Raw genomic sequence first — 16124 nt, 5'->3', positions numbered from 1 at the left:
TTATCCGCAGATGAATCAGGCTCGCTCCATGGACGGTCAAACTGTTGCCACGTCACGATGTTCTCATTGACACGTGGATAGGCAAAATTTAGCCATGAAAAAATGACTTTGAGACAAATTTCTCTGCCTTCTTTTACAGTGTTGGGATCGGCAGCCGTCATCGTCATCGTCATCGGCTTGTACCGATGACGAGGGTCAGTGCCCTTTATGACGTCAACGGAGAATGAAGACGGCTTCCTCATGACGATGACGACGACAATGAAGGAATTTTTTTTTGTTCAAGATTAAGTTGATGAAATATAAAATATTAAATTAGAGTAGGGCATTGAAAATTTATTGTTTACATTCTACAGAATGTTTATGGCAAGCGAGGGATATAATTTAATTAATAAACATATAAGCAATAAGCTTCAGGAAAACAATAATTTAAAACAAAAACGCAATCAGGGCAAAGTTGGCATGAAACGCATTCATCTGCTTGAAGACCGTCGCAGCTTAAAAACCAAAGGAAAGATAAAATGAGTAAATTATCTATAATTTTGATGATATGAGACAATAAAGGGAAGTTTTTTTATACTTTCAAAACTAATATTATAAAAAATATCAGTTCTCCCAGGGATGTATAAGGACGGTTTGGCACAAATACCTTCCATCAGCACGAAGAATACTTCATAGAGTTGTGATGGCAACAGAGGTTTGTGACTTGGAAAACACAAAAACAACATTCATTCATAAAACTAGTGGAATGTCCATGGCAACAGAGGAAAATGAGTTTCATGCATTGATTAATCAAAACATTTAAGGCCAGCAAGGAAACACGTTGTAATAAAGGGCATAAATTGACAAAAAAATCAATTAATTTCAGGAAGAACAAACTTTTCGTTTAAATACTTTTCTTGATTGACCAGTGGTCATCAACTTGATAAAAACCTAAGGAGTAGTTAAATCTGAGAACAAAATATTTTAATCTGGTCTCCACCGAGGATGTATATTTTACTCTCACAAAATATTTCTAAAAATAATTTTGGAAGAGAGAGATGGCAAAGAAAAGAGAGAGAGAGAGAGAGAGAGAGAGAGAGAGAAGAGACAGAGAGATGAAAAAGACCAGAATTGAGACCAAGTGCCCAGTTCATCAAAATTGATCAACAGAAGCCATGATTATAAGACAAGCTAAATAACATATATTTATCACAAAAATTAGTCAGAACAAGAGCATATATTGGAATCAAGGACGAAAATTGGCGCCAATTACCATTTATCAAACTTAATCAACAAAAAATCTCGGTTATGCAACAAGACCAATGCCATAGATTTAGTAAAAAAAATGAATCAGACAGAGGATGGTTGTTGGAATAAGTTCTAGAATTTAGCAACACTAATAAGCAAAAATCTGGATTGTCCAATAATGTGAGGAATATATTTGTCAAAAAAATTAATCAGACCAAGGGCACCAGTTTATCAAAAGAAGTCAACAAAAGCTTTGACTCTACAATGAGACTGATTGCCGTATATTCATCAAAAAAATTGATCAGACCAAGGATGCATGTCAGAACTAAAGACCAGAAAAGCCATAAAATTACCAGTTTCAAGGATCCTGCAACAAGAACAAGCTTCTCTGCCATTTATCTTTTCGCGGTTGGACTTTTGTGCATTAGCTTAAAAAGTGTCTCCAGGAGAGTTGCTTCCATATAAGCTAATTCTTCGTGAAGACCGGAATCTTCTTCTTTCACCGATGTTCTTTTTCTGAAGATTCTCCGACTTAGACCACCAACTTTGGCCATGTTGCCATCCTCCATGAATCTACCAACCTTGGCCGCTTCCAAGGCCTTCATGGCTTGCTGAAGAAGCTCCAAAGCAGCCCCATACCTCAATAAAACCGAATAAGTGTGCCACGCAAGAGGAAGAACACACTTTCTGATGAAGTCCAGAAGCAGCGGCAGCTTCAAGTATATCGCACCAGGGTCCGAACCAAAGTTAAACAATAGAAAAGAAGCTGCCCATATGTGCTCAGCATGATTCCTGAAAAAATCATGATGAATGATGGCGTTTACCATGGCATGAGCATCGACAAAGTTCCCAGTTTTCCTGGAATAAAGCTTGATTATGTCATGGAAAATAATGGAATCACTTCTAGTGCAAGATCTAGCTACTCGAAGTCGAACCAGTACATCAATTGCCCTCGATTCAATCTGTCGATCATGAGATAACTTCCGACATTGTCCTGCACATAGCCATCTCTTCCAGTTGTGATTTTTGGAGTCAAGTTTAGGGGGGATGTGGGAGGCAACTGTGACTAGAAGATGAACGGGAACTGGCGAGGGAGCAAACCAGCCGCATGCTTGAGCTATTCTGGAGGCTAGCCGACCGTGCTCGCCGAAGAGATCAAATAAGGCAAAGCAGGCATCCATGAGTTGAACCATTCCTCTATTATGCGACAAGATTGGGTTTTGATGACCAAGCCAGGTTATGTTTCTATGAGGCATGTGTTTAATCACATCGAGGAGTCGTGTAGGGCTAATGGAGATCTCCGATAAGATTGCACTGATGATTGATAGCCCCAAGGGGACTCTACCCACTTTTTCTTCAAGGGACTTGAGAGCAAAAACCTCTTCAACAGGTAAACATTCCATGCTCCTCTTCATTAGTGTTAATGCTTCGGCGGCAGACAAGTAATATAATCTGATGGGTTGGATGTTCATTACCTGCGGCATACGGGTAGTGATGATTACATGGGTAGATTGACGGCCAAGAAGAGGGAGAAAGTCAGAAATTTGCCACTGGTGCCACCACTCTCTTTCACTCTCCAAGTTATCAATGATGAGAAGGTAAGGGATGTCTCTCATCAGCTCCCTGCGAACTCGAGAAACGCACTGCTCCTCCAGATTACCAAGCTGCGTCGATTCACTTTCTTTGAGCATTAGAGAACTGTCTATCCCTAGACATGGAAGCAGATTCAAATAGTTATGACAAAGATATCTCGCTTCTCCCCCCACCCAGAGAACCATCTTATACCTTTGTGCAAATCTGTGAGAAAACTCAACAGCCAGTTCTGTTTTGCCGATGCCAGACTCGCCACTGACACAGGCAATCCCCATCTCGGAGATATCAAATCTTGATGCCGTTTCTTCCTTTGGGTCGCTACCCGTATGCTTACTTTCCATTCTGATGAAATCATCGGATTGGTGTTCTAGAATGCCCGACCTATCCATTGACTTTAAATTAGGAGTCAAGGTAAAACTTCTCCTGGATTTGGTTTCCAAGTACTCATTACCTTCGGTATAACCAAATAACTTTAGCTCAAGCTGCAGAAGCTCCTCCTCTCTACCAACAAAATTCTCATTCCTTGGGAACAAGTGCTCAGCCCCTGCCACTGATTCCTTCCAATTCCTCACTTTCTCTGAAATCTCCACCTTCCCAAACCTCTTCCCCACAAGAGAAACAGCCTCCAAGATACACTCCCTCCAATTGGTTTTCTGCATAAAGAGCTTGAATTCCCAGGTAGAGAGCTTGTTCACTGTCTCCTTCCACTCTCTCTCTAAACCTCCATAGCTTTGCCAGAGAAAACCACCAGCATCCTGCCAGAGACTCCCTCTCCTTTCAATGATATCTCTCATTAAACATTCTTCTTGGCACAGCCCAAAGAAGATAGCCACCAAGCTTCCTCTCTCTAGAAATATATTCAGTTCTTCCATGGCATATGGGCTAGAAAAGGTCTTCGGGGTGACCATGATAATACCAAGAGTGGCAGAATCAATGGCGTCTTTGCCCAATTGGTGGGCCCACGCATCGTTGTAGCTACTTCTGTTTTCCACAGCGCAAATGACTCCATGAAGCTGAAGCTCTGCTCTGAGCCAGCGCACAAACCTAACAAGAGATGGGTTGTCCTCGCAAAGGCTTATGTAGGCATCACAGTTCTTGACCTTCAATGAAAGAGAGTTTAACCGATACACGGAGTCGTATTGATTGGGCGATTGTCGCCTCGAAGAATCCTGAATCAGAAAATTTTTCAGTTTTTTAGAGTAATTGGTCCTTTTTTTTGTACAAATCAAAAGCTTAAGAAATGGAGAATTACCAGATTATCTGCACCCAGAATGTCATCACCATATTCAATAGGTTTTTTGTTACGTTTGTTTAGAAGGATTTTTTCCTCTCCTTCCATTGCAGCCACTGTTTTTTCCTAAACAAAGAGGATACAAAAGAACTCCAATAACTTGAAGAGATCATTGCAGAAATAAAACACTATCACAAAAAGGTTCCTGCTAAGAACTTAGGAAACGGTTCGGACCGCAGCTTCATCCAGACATTTATAGATAGAATTCAAAAGTATCAGACTGATATTTCGCGGAGCAATACAAGGAGAAAGAACAGCTAGATGGTTTAAATATTTAGAAAAAATAAATGGATGCATTCAGCATTTTTAAATTGAAACGATCATGGTCATACAACAGCCGAAGCAACTCGAGTTTGATTAGGATTTTAGATTACATATTTCTTTCATGATTACCAGCCACCTTCCGCCAAAAACGTGCCTCCAAACATTTAAATATTAACACGAAACGGAAGTAAATTGAAGATTTGGTTGACATTATCTACTGAACCGATATAAATTTACAAGCATGCAGTCGGCGCAGCTAATTTTACAACGAAATCTCGCCGTTTCACTGAAATCCAACAGAGTCAATCGAAAGTCGAAGAAGAAATCGAAATAATCAAGCATATTAGCAGTCGAAAATGTCATTTTCCAGACGATCAAACGAGAAAAAAAGCCATTTCCGACGCTAATCAAGCAGAAATTACACAAAAAATACAGATGTGAACTTGACTAACAGGACACCTATGCGAAGTGATCTTGAGTCGCGCTCGATTTCAGCAGATTGGGAGAAGAGACTTGCATGCCATCTTCGATTCCCGCGGATTCTCTCGCGCAGAGAACAAGTAATGATCTGATTATAAGAGAGACAGGTCATAGGAAATTAGGAGTCTACGCTGTGCTCATTCGAAGATGAAAATTTAGAGAAAAGATAAAGAGAGAAGGAATGAGAGAGAGAGAGAGCGAATGAGAGAAGGGATGAGAAGGAGAGAGAATCAGAGAAGGGATGAGAGAGAGAGGAGAGAAGAAAGAGGGAGAGAATATGAGAGAAGGGATGAGAGATAGAGTGAGAGAGGATAGAGAGAGATTGAGAGTGGTGAGAGAGAGAGAATGAGAGAGACAGAATGAGAGTAGGAAGAAGAGAGAATATGAGAGAAGAGATGAGAGAGAGTGAGAGAGGATAGAGAGAGAAAGAGATTGAGAGTTGTGAGAGAGAGAGGATGAGAGAAGGAAGAAGAGAGAGTGAATGAGAATGAGAGAAGGAAAGAGAGAGAGAGTGAATGAGAGAAGGGCAGAGAGAAGGAGAGAAAGACAGAAAATAAGAGAAGGGATGAGAGAGAATGAGGGAAGTGAGAGAGAACGAGAAGGAGAGAACGGAGGAGAGAGAGCGAGAATGAGATAAAGAAAGAGAGAGAATGAGAGATGGAAAGAGAGAGAAAAGAGAATGATAGGCGGGAGAGACGGAAAGAAGGAGCGAGAGAGAGAATGAGTGAAGGAAAGAGAGCGAGAGAGAGAGAGAGAGATATTGAGAGAGAGAATGACAGAGAGGGAGAGAGACAGACACAGTAACAGAAACCGACAGAGAGAGAGAGAGGGAGAGAGCAACAGGAAGAGAGAGAGAGAGAGAGAGCAAGAGAGAGAGAGACAGAGACAGGAACAGAGACGGACAGACCAAGCCAGAGGCAAGAGAGACAAAGAGAGAGAAAGAGAGTAGAGAGAGAGAGTGCGCAAGAGATAGAGATAGAGACAAGCCCAGAGGGAGAACGACCAAACAAGAGGAAGAGAGAGACGATGAGAGAGAAAGAGAGAAGTAGAGAGAGAAAAGAGCGCAAGAGATAGAGACAAACAGGGAGGGAGAAAGACCAGTACAGAGGCTTAGAGAGACGAAGAGAGAGAAAGAGAGCGTACAGAGAAACAGAGACTGGCACAGAGAGACAGACACAGAGAGAGATGAAGAGAGAGAGAGAGAGAGAGTAAGAGATAGAGAGAGAGAGAGAGAGACGAAAGAGGAAGCGGGAAAGGACTGAAGATATATTTGAATGCAAGAAGGCTTTCTATTTTATTTTATTTATGCTGCATAAAAAACATGGCTATTATTTCAAAAAGTTATTTTGTTTAAAAACGTTAAAATATAAATAAATTAGTGTTCCGTAAAATGTTAGATTTACTAAGCAGACCATTCGTCCACTATTTGCCGCCTGCTGAAAAACTCACGTTATGCTCAACATATTATCCATTTTTAGTATGCATAAGTTAAGTAATAATGCATTATTATTTCTTTTTTTACTTATTTTTTCTTTAATAAAAAGGTTAAGCATTAATGCATCATTGAACAAAACTGTTACGTTCAAGTTTGATGGAAATGAGATATTGAATGCTGCTTTGGTTTTAAATTGAGTTTGATACATACTTGATTAGAAGTCTTTGATATAGCTTAATTATCAAGAAATTTGTATTTTTTTCCTCTTATTGACAATTTACTGTATCATCAGTAAATAACAGAAAGCCATACATAGTCACATGGCCTCATGATTTGATTGGACGATTACCCAAGCTTTGGTAAGCTTGACTCCTGATGATATGTACTCATGAGTCATGCTTGGAATGTGTATTTTATAATGTTTTGAGAGTCATTTGGGAGGAGATAATATCCAAGCCATGGTGAGGCCCAAGATAAAAACCCAAACAAAGGCCCAAGGACTTCCAAAGTCTACTAAAGAAATATGAAGGTGCCCAAGGCCAAGTCAAGGGTGCAATGATTCAAAATTGGTACACACTTTCTACACTTTTAGGTACATTATAGGTGTGGAAGTAGTTGTTGTGTAAAATGATATTTTCAAGGGAACTAGGATGTGGATTTAAGGAGGTTAATAATCCATCCTGACTTTCCTTTTGATGGCATCCTGACTCTCCACTTTCATCATCAACGTTATCTTCTGACCATACAATTTATATGAATACGTGTTAATATTTATATGTGTAACCTATATCATGCTTCCCTTTTATCTCACTACTCCATAATAAGTCAGTCATACCCTTTTCCCCTTAGCCAATAATTATCATTAAAAAATCATAATATTATATAATAACATTGCATATAACCTACATGACCTAATTATCATCTCTTATTCATACGTATTCATCTGTACTCTCCCAAAGTCCATCCTCTCACTAGTTTGGTTCATTGAGAATCAACCCTTTCTTGTCTCATGCTAGTTATAAAATTAAGGTTTTATCAATATGATTTTCATGAACTTATGAATCAACAACATATCATTATCCTAAGTTTAGTTCATCGACCATGAAGTGAGCCTAAAGCAAACATTCATCAAGACATAGCATATATAGTAAATACTAGTGTCATTTTTTACCAACGTCATTGGCTCCAGTTTTGAATCTGGACGAAGCTACAATACTATAAATTATAAGTTATTTTAAGTGCATTTAAATTTTATTCAATATAATATATAACATTAAATATATGAGTGTAAGTTTCATTATCTTATGCTCATACATTTATTTAGTTACTATTTTAAGTATTCATAGAAACGTCATCAATTTTTCATATTTAAAATGTCATGGATATTTTATTTTAATATAGAAAATTTTAAAATGTTAGCTATGAAATCCCAATTGAGTAGGCCATTAATGTGTGTATTTGATGATGGAGAAAATGTTAGAAATTATTACATTTTATTCAATAATGCAACAGTAAAAACATGAATTATACTATATTATGAATTGTATCATTATCTCTGAAAAACATAGATTCCTTCATAATAAATGCTTCATGTTTTACATACCAAAATTTTAAATTATATTATGCTGATCATTCGAGATAAAGTTTGCATATTTATTTATTGTTTCCATTACCCATATTACAATTGTAATTAAACCATCTTTATCTATATGAAAATAGCATATCTATCATTAATTTTTAAAATGATGATTTTTAAAGCTAAAACAATTTAGAGAAGTTCATAGTGTTTGATTTTAGATAAATTTTAGTACAAGCTTTAGAAGAAAAATAGACATAAAATGCATTGAAGAAAAGTTCTCAATCTATCACTCCAAGATAAACATTATTTTACACGTTATAAAAATAGTTACAAATTTGAAAAATCAAACCTACTAGTCATGAATTGACAAATAACAGCATAAGTATCAGGGTGGGCTATTATGATTGGGTATTTTCATAAATACTCAAAACAGTGGAATTTACATAGTTTTGGGACTCATATTTTTGCATTTTAAGAATTTTTCTCATAAAAAATTAAATAAGTTTATAGTGTTGAATTTGAGATAAATTATAATCCATATTTTAGAAATAAAGCATAAATAAAATATAATTTAAATTACTAATTTATAGATCCATGAATAAGATAAATAGTTTTATATGGATAAAATTTACATATATACCTTATTACAATTATTTAAAAAATCTAAACCTTGTAGTCGTGAATTAAATAATTCCTTTATTCTGAAATACCTGTATGTTCCTCATGGTGGGTCGTTAGGATCATTGGGAATTTTGATTAATATTCTAAATAGTGAATATAACATAAGTTTCAGATATCATATTCTATGTTCTCTAACGTGCAAAAAATTAAAGATGGCTATAGTGCTGAACTTGATGTAAATTGTAATATGAGTTTTATATGTACGAATACATATAGTATAAAGTTAACTATAAATTTTACTTTATTAACTAATGACTATCGTTAAACTATCTCATTATAACATAGCTAACATGAATGTTATAATTGAACTATCCCCTTATATCACAAATATTACTGGTGCCATTAATTTGTTAAATTATTTTTTTATAACACCATTTTTATAATACATAAATACTTTCAGCTCATGGATTTTTACAATTGATCATGAAGCCACACTGCTAGCTTCGAAGCATCAAATGAGTTCAAAAAATGCACTTTCTAAGGTTCCCATGTTTCTTTCTTTTACAATTATGATGCATACATTGTACCCTAAAATTCACTCTGCAAATGACAATAAAGTAAAAAAATTTATGTGTAAAAATTTTAGATGGCTTATTTTACCCAAACTACTCATCCTTGCAATAAACCTACATGTCATCATCAACATCGTGAACTCAATGATTTATGCATTAAGTTTCCCACTTTTGAATGCGAGTGTAACCTGGATAATAAAAGGCACTCTTGCACAAGATTAGTTGCACATAGAGAACAGAACTCTTGCACAATAGTAGCAAATCAAGGGCAAAGTTGTGTGCCAATGTGGTTCCATCATTAGAGCATTGTATCATCGTTTGTTATTTGATCGGAAACGTGTCTCACAGTCCTCTTTGGGGGGGAATCACATGACATTTCCCCTTGTTACACTTGTGCAAGAGTTCCTTTTTTGTATGACAGTAAGCCAGTCTTCTTAGTCAATGAATATAGCCCCAACTCCAAAGGATCTTGTTTTCTTCCTCTTAACCCCAAAAAAGGGTAGTTGCTGGTGCACAAATTTTGAGGCATTCACGTTGACTTTAGGATATTGGGATAAACCTTGTTGAAATGGTCAATAATGGAAGTTTTTTTTGTCGATTGGCTCTTTGATATCATATTCTCAAACTTCACGATTTCTTCTTTGTATCTTGGTAAGTTTTTTGGATTGATGTAGCTAGCCTAGGTTTCAATTTTCACTCCAAATTCAAGATAGTGGAGTTGGCAAACTGTTGTATAAAGGTATGAAGATATCTTGTTAACATTATTGAAATGGAAAGGACTTCCATGACTCTTTCATTATGTTCAAACCACTAAAAACTCGTCTTGTTCTACAAAATGGCTCTAAAATGTTGCAAAAGTTGGACGACATCTCCCACTCATCATGGGAGATTATCACGTCCCTACCCATTGTAGCCAATGTCTAAACCAATGGTTTGGCATTGGTTTCACATTCCACCAGTGAGGCATTGACTATATTGTGTTTTTTTGCTCCATGTTATAGTCCTGTGGGATGTGTGTATGGTCATTTTATTGAATGTCTTTGTATGTCTTCACATGTTTCAGACATCATTGAATCGACGCCTGGATACTGGTGACCCTAAGATAAGTCAAGCTCTTGAACCATGAAGTTGGCTTACACCACCTTAGCATTCCCAATGTCATCCAAACCAATGATGTGGCCTCTATATGCAGTGTCTTCTCCTTCATGGACTACAGCTCCATATGCACTCTCATCCGTACTCTTTTTCAGCCAGAGACACTTTATTTATTTCACTCTTTCTGTTATTTATGTTTCTTTCTGTTATTTCTTTTTTTCCCTTTATGCCTAATCGGCCCATTAAATGGCCCACTACGTGTAAACAGTACTCTGGTATTTAAAACCAGAAAACCTAATGAAATAATCGTGTTCATCCAATACGGGAGTGCTCTTCCTAGGGTTTCTTGGCATGAGAGAAGCTGAAGACAGAAGTTCATGGGAGCACATGGTATTAGAGAAAGGTTGGAAGAATACACATTATCTTCCCCGTGTCGTCCAGTGTGTGTCTTCATACTTCTCCTATCGTCTTGCGCACCGTATACTAGCCTCTGTGAAGCCAAAGCGTCCAATGTCAAACTGTGATTAGATTGACGACAGAGTCGGGAAACCCTAGGCAGCACTCTATCACGAAGGGGTTGTGGATTTGTTGGAGTCATCTCGTCGTAGTGCTGCTGAAATCTGTTAGTAAACTGTTCAAGTGTGGTTATTTTGTTTTCTTTCATAAATGAGATTCATAGTTCACCAGACATTACTGAAACTGTGACCTTGAAGATATTACACCAATCAATGGCAGCTGAGAAAGAGGAGTCTAACGATCTTGAAATTGTTCACCAGGATCAGGGTTTATTTACTTTTATCAACCATGTGACAGCTGAGTCATTGAAATATACTGGACTTAATCTTCTACGCTAGCGAAAATTTGTTGAAATGGTCCTTGAAGCATGAAGGCTGAAACAACACTTGGTTGAAGAGATGAAGCCGACTAGCTCTCATTATGCAGTGTGTAAGTTTGTTGATTCCACTTTCAAAACCTGGATTCTTGGAAGTATGAGAGGAGATCTGATCCCTAAATATCTTATACTTCCTACAGCAAAAAAAATTTGGGATAAGATACATACAAGTGTTCTACTGTCCAATAACGATTGGCATATCTATGAGCTTATCACTAAAGTGACCTTCCATAAACAAGGAAGTAAGACAGTTCAGGAGTATGTGTGTGAACTCCAGGCCCTCTAGGATGAGATGGACCTCTATAGGCCTGTTGTTGAAACAGGTTGTCCATGCCAACACTCTACAATGAAAGATTGGCTCTATAAGTTCCTTATGGGACTTAATCCAGACTACGATTCATTTTTGTGCCAGATCCTTAATAGAGAGACAATCCCAATCTTGGAGCAAGCCATACAGCTGACTCTTGAAGAAGAATGTCATCTACAACAGCCATCCACTATCTCTTCGGGTGAGATTGGCTCTGGACTTGTGGCTACCACTAAAACCCAGCCTCCCAAGTCTTATTCACAAGAAGGGAATGGTCAGTTGCAACAAAAGGAAAGGCCTACATGGCAAGCCAAGGAAATGATTATTTGTACGTATTGCACGAGGAAGGGGCATAAAAAGGAAACCTGTTGGGATCTGCATGGCAGGCCACCCAAGTCGGCTATAGCTCATATGTCAAATGGCCAGGATACAAATTCATGCGAGAAGTCGTCTAATGGTGGGGATGATGCTCCAACCCCAACACTTCAGGATATCTATGCTCATAAGGAAGAGTTGGATAAATTGAAGAATCTTGCATGTCCGGCCACTACTTCAATGATTTGCACTAGTATGCATTCTACTTCCCTTTGATGTCCATAAATCATATCAGAACGCACAGTGTATTGTTGACTCTGGCGCAACTGATCATATGACACCCATCTCGTCTAATTTTTTAGAGTATTCCACCTGTATCGATAGTCATCATGTTTTCACTACAGGGGGGGAAACTCTTCCACTGTCGGGTATAGGAACTATCAGAATAAGACATCTGGGACTGTTGAAACATGTTCTGCATGTTCCTATGCTCAAAGCCTAGCTAATCTCTCCCCAAATATTGGTTAAGGATTCCTTTGTTTCTCTAAGTCTTGATTTTGTTGGTAGTTTTGTATATGACAAGTAGCAAAACCGGAGGATTGGACAAATTGAAGAGAAGAACGGCCTGCTGAGCTTGGAAGATGGTGCATCGGAAGTGCTGATGGTGAGAGGAGGACATCATATTGAAGAAGATAACCTTTCTCTAGTAGAACAAGTTAAATTGTTTCATTGTCGTCTTGGACATCCGTCATTTGAACTTTTGGGGAGAATGTTTCCAATCTTTTCTTGTAATGTAAACCTATTCAACCTTATATGTGATGCTTGTCAGTTTGCTAAACATGAAAGATCATCATAGAAAAGAAAGAATGAGAGGAGTGACAGGCCTTTTGACCTGATGCACATGAAAGATCCTCATAGGAGTGACCACGTGCTTTATCGTCTCTATCTGGTGCTAGGTGGTTTATTATAATTGTTGACGACTGCACTCGACTGATATATTAAACACTTAATTGTCTAGGTGCAGACTCAATATGGTGTACTGGTGAAGAAGTTCAGAACAGATCATGCTAGAGACTACTTCAATGCAATGTTAAAGGCATACTTTCAAACTCGTGGGATTATCCATGAGTCCTCTTGTGTCAATACACCACAACAGAATGGTGTAGCAGAAAGGAATATTGGACATGCTGTTGAGACGATTAGAACTTTACTTGTTCACCGGGGAGTGCCAAACTTTATGTGGGGTGAAGCACTACTTACAGCTACGCATCTTATTAATCGCATGTCGTCAAAGGTCCTAGGTTTTAAAAGTCCACAGGACCTGATGACTCAATTCTTTCCTTCTGTCAGAATGAGAACAGGCCTGAACCCAGAATTTTTGGGTGCACAAAGTTTTTTCATGATCATCCTCCCGTCAGCAAACTCAGTGCAAGAGCACTGAAATGTGTGTTCGTTGGACATACATCAACCCAAAAGGGGTAAGGCTACCATCCTTCCTCCAAGAAAGTGTTCATCTCTCTTAATGTTACCTTCAATGAGTCAGAAAAATACTTCAGACTATGCAATGGGACTATGAACTAGAAAGCCAGAGGGAAAGTCGAAGAAGAATTTTCTTTATGTCATTACCATTTGCAACAAAGAGTACCAATGAAAAGGAGGACCGATCATCAAGTACTAACATTGAATAGTCTGATGGTCCAGAACCAGTTTTTGAAGAAGGAAGCCCCATACCAGTGCCAAGAAATGTGAATGATGATGGTGTTGAGAGTGTGAATCATGATGGTGTTGAGGGACAAGAAAATGAGGCTAGATTGCCATGGATAGAAATGGATACAGATGAATGTATAGCGCAAAAAGAATTGACCCTGCCTTAATAAAGGGGAAGAGGAAGTGTACCCAATGTCACACTTCATTCGTTACTCACATCTGTCTATATCATATCAAACTTTTATTGCAAAAAGTGATGTGATATCTACACCAGGGACAGTGGAAGAAGCTGTGAAAAATTCAAAGTGCAAGGAGGCTATGGATGTGGAGATGGATGCATTCATCAAGAACAAACTCGGGAGATGTCCACCTTACCACCTTGGAAGAAAGCTGTGGGATGCAAGTGGATATATAATGTCAAATATTATGCAGATGGTACCTTACAAAGGTATAAATATCAATTGGTAACCAAGGGATACACTTAATGATACGGGATTGACTATGGTGAGACATTTTCTCCTATAGCAAAATTGAACGCCATACGTATCCTTTGAAGCCAACGTGAATTGGAAATTGTATCAATATGATGTAAAAAAAAAATGTATTTCTGCATGGGGATCTAGATGAGGAGATATATATGGAACTTCCAACTGGATATTGTCAGTCATGATCCAAAGGACAAGTGTGCAAATTGAATAAGGCATTGTATGACTGAAACAGTCACCTAGAGCATGGTTTGGGAAGTTCTCTCAGGCCATGAAATGTAAGGGATATCGACCTAGTATTGGAGATCATAACCTGTTTGTGAAGACTAGTGAAACTGACAAAGTGGTTGCTTTACTTTTGTATGTAGTTGATATTGAAGTTATTGGTCATGATGAAGATGAAATAGCTGTGATGGGCCAGAAACTTGCTCAAGCCTTTGATATCAAGTTCATGCGACTGGTGCGTTATTTTCTTGGTCCTGAAATTGCATATTCTCCTAGTGCTATCTTCATTTCTCAAAGGAAATAAGTTTCGGATATTTTGAAAGAGAAGGGCATGAGCAACTGCAAGCCATCATTGATACCCATTGATGCTAACTTGAAGCTTGGAATGTGTGAAGAAGCTGTTCCGGTAGATTGTGTACAATATCAAAAATTAAATAATCGGTAAACTTATCTATCTCCAAAATTCTAGCCAAGATATTACTTTTGCAGTGGGACTGTTAAGTCAATTCATGCATTGTCCAAAAGAACCTCATATGCATCAATCGACCAATGGATATTGTACATTTATTGGAGGTAGTTTAATTACCTGGCAGAGCCCCATCCTCCCCATCACCATAGCTTATCTTCTATGGGAGATTTGGAAAGGGCGAAATTCGTCTCGTTTTGCAGGTACACCTATGCGAGCTGTGGACATCAGGCGTCGAGTTCAGCTGTGGCTTCGACGCATTCAGCCTCTCCTCACACCGCGAGACAGCCGATCACCACTTGCATGCGACCTCCTCCGCTCTATTGGCATCCCAGTGACCCCCCTCGCCACCCGCATCCAGTATCGAGTAGTTTATTGGCTCCCACCGCCAGTAGGCTTTCTCAAATTGAATGTGGATGGTGCGGCGAAAGGGAACCCAGGGCCAGCAGGTTGAGGAGGCATCCTACGCGATCACACAGGGAGCCTCCTTCTTGCCTTCTCTTCTTTTTATGGCGTACAAACTAATACAGTAGCCGAGGCTATGGCGATACGTGATGGTCTCCTTCTCTGTGAGGAACGGAACCTTCATAATATCGTCGTGGAATCGGACTCACAGATATTAGTTGATATGTTTCGTACAGGCACATGCTCCCAGTGGCGACTACGTCGAGCGTGGAACGACATCATGCGGTGCCGCTCGCGTATCGCGTGCTTTAGTCATCAGCTGAGAGAGGGAAACCAGACAGCTAATGCCCTCGACAACCATGCGGTACACGCTCGCACCCACTCCACTCTTTTCTATTCTTGGCAGGAGCTGCCGCCCATGGCCCGAGGATGTCATCAGCTCGATCGTCTTGGCTTGCCCTCCCTCCGCACACGCCGCCTCCTCGCGACGCCCGGCCCGCGGGATTGGAGGATCGCCTGGAGAGCAGGCGTACAAGGCGTGGACCGCGCCCGCCTCGACTAGAGCGTCACTCCGCCCACTCCGAGCACACATGACGACGACGAAGAACCACCCCGACTAGAGCGCCACAAAGCGCTACAATGACCTCGTGGAATCGCTCCAGAGAAACGACGACGAACACACTTTCTCGAGCGTCCGCGAGGTATCACTCATGTATCTTTTCTTTTCCCTAACTATGGGTGTGGACAAGTGGGATCCGAGTGTAATTGGGATATATATACTCGATCCACGCCCACAAACATTGAAAAATACTACACTTTATAAATAAAAACCCCCTGGGTGGCACCCAGGGCACGGCTGGATCGGACTACGGGCACAACCCTAGGGTTGGACGTACCCGGCACCGTGATTTTTGTCAAAAAAAAAAAGTTTAATTACCTGGCAAAGTAAGAAGCAAAAGGTTGTGACGAGATCATGTGCAGAAGCAGAATTTAGAGTAGTAGGCAATGGGATCTGTGAAGTCCTGTGGATCAGAAGTATTCTAAAAGATCTTCAAATATCACAAAAAGATCCCACAGTATTATATTATGACAGTAAGTTGGCTATTGACATAGCTCATAACCCAGTTCAACACAAAAAAAAAATCATGTTGAGATTGATCGACAA

General features: G+C 39.2%; 1 protein-coding gene across 4 annotated transcripts; it reads right to left on the bottom strand.

The window, feature by feature from the left end:
* Positions 1 to 295: 295 nt before the first annotated feature.
* LOC144713313 (Disease resistance protein (TIR-NBS class)) lies at positions 296 to 5334 on the bottom strand. Of its 4 annotated transcripts, none has more exons than XM_078587893.1 (4): positions 4835 to 5311; positions 4073 to 4177; positions 1581 to 3989; positions 296 to 702 (listed from the first exon to the last, which is right to left on the bottom strand). In XM_078587893.1, the coding sequence occupies exons 2-3, from the start codon at positions 4157 to 4159 to the stop codon at positions 1623 to 1625; spliced, it is 2454 nt and encodes an 817-aa protein (XP_078444019.1). In that variant the 5' UTR covers positions 4160 to 4177; positions 4835 to 5311; the 3' UTR covers positions 296 to 702; positions 1581 to 1622. The 4 variants fall into 4 exon arrangements, with proteins under 4 accessions (XP_078444019.1, XP_078444017.1, XP_078444018.1 ...); XM_078587891.1 differs by having other exon boundaries at positions 296 to 494; XM_078587894.1 differs by lacking the exon at positions 296 to 702 and having other exon boundaries at positions 2751 to 2935; positions 3013 to 3989; positions 4835 to 5334.
* Positions 5335 to 16124: the final 10790 nt, after the last annotated feature.

The sequence above is a fragment of the Wolffia australiana genome, chromosome 15 (assembly GCF_029677425.1).
Source record: "Wolffia australiana isolate 7733 chromosome 15, ASM2967742v1".
Taxonomy (NCBI): Eukaryota; Viridiplantae; Streptophyta; class Magnoliopsida; order Alismatales; family Araceae; genus Wolffia; species Wolffia australiana.
This window is presented reverse-complemented; position numbering and strand designations above follow the sequence as displayed.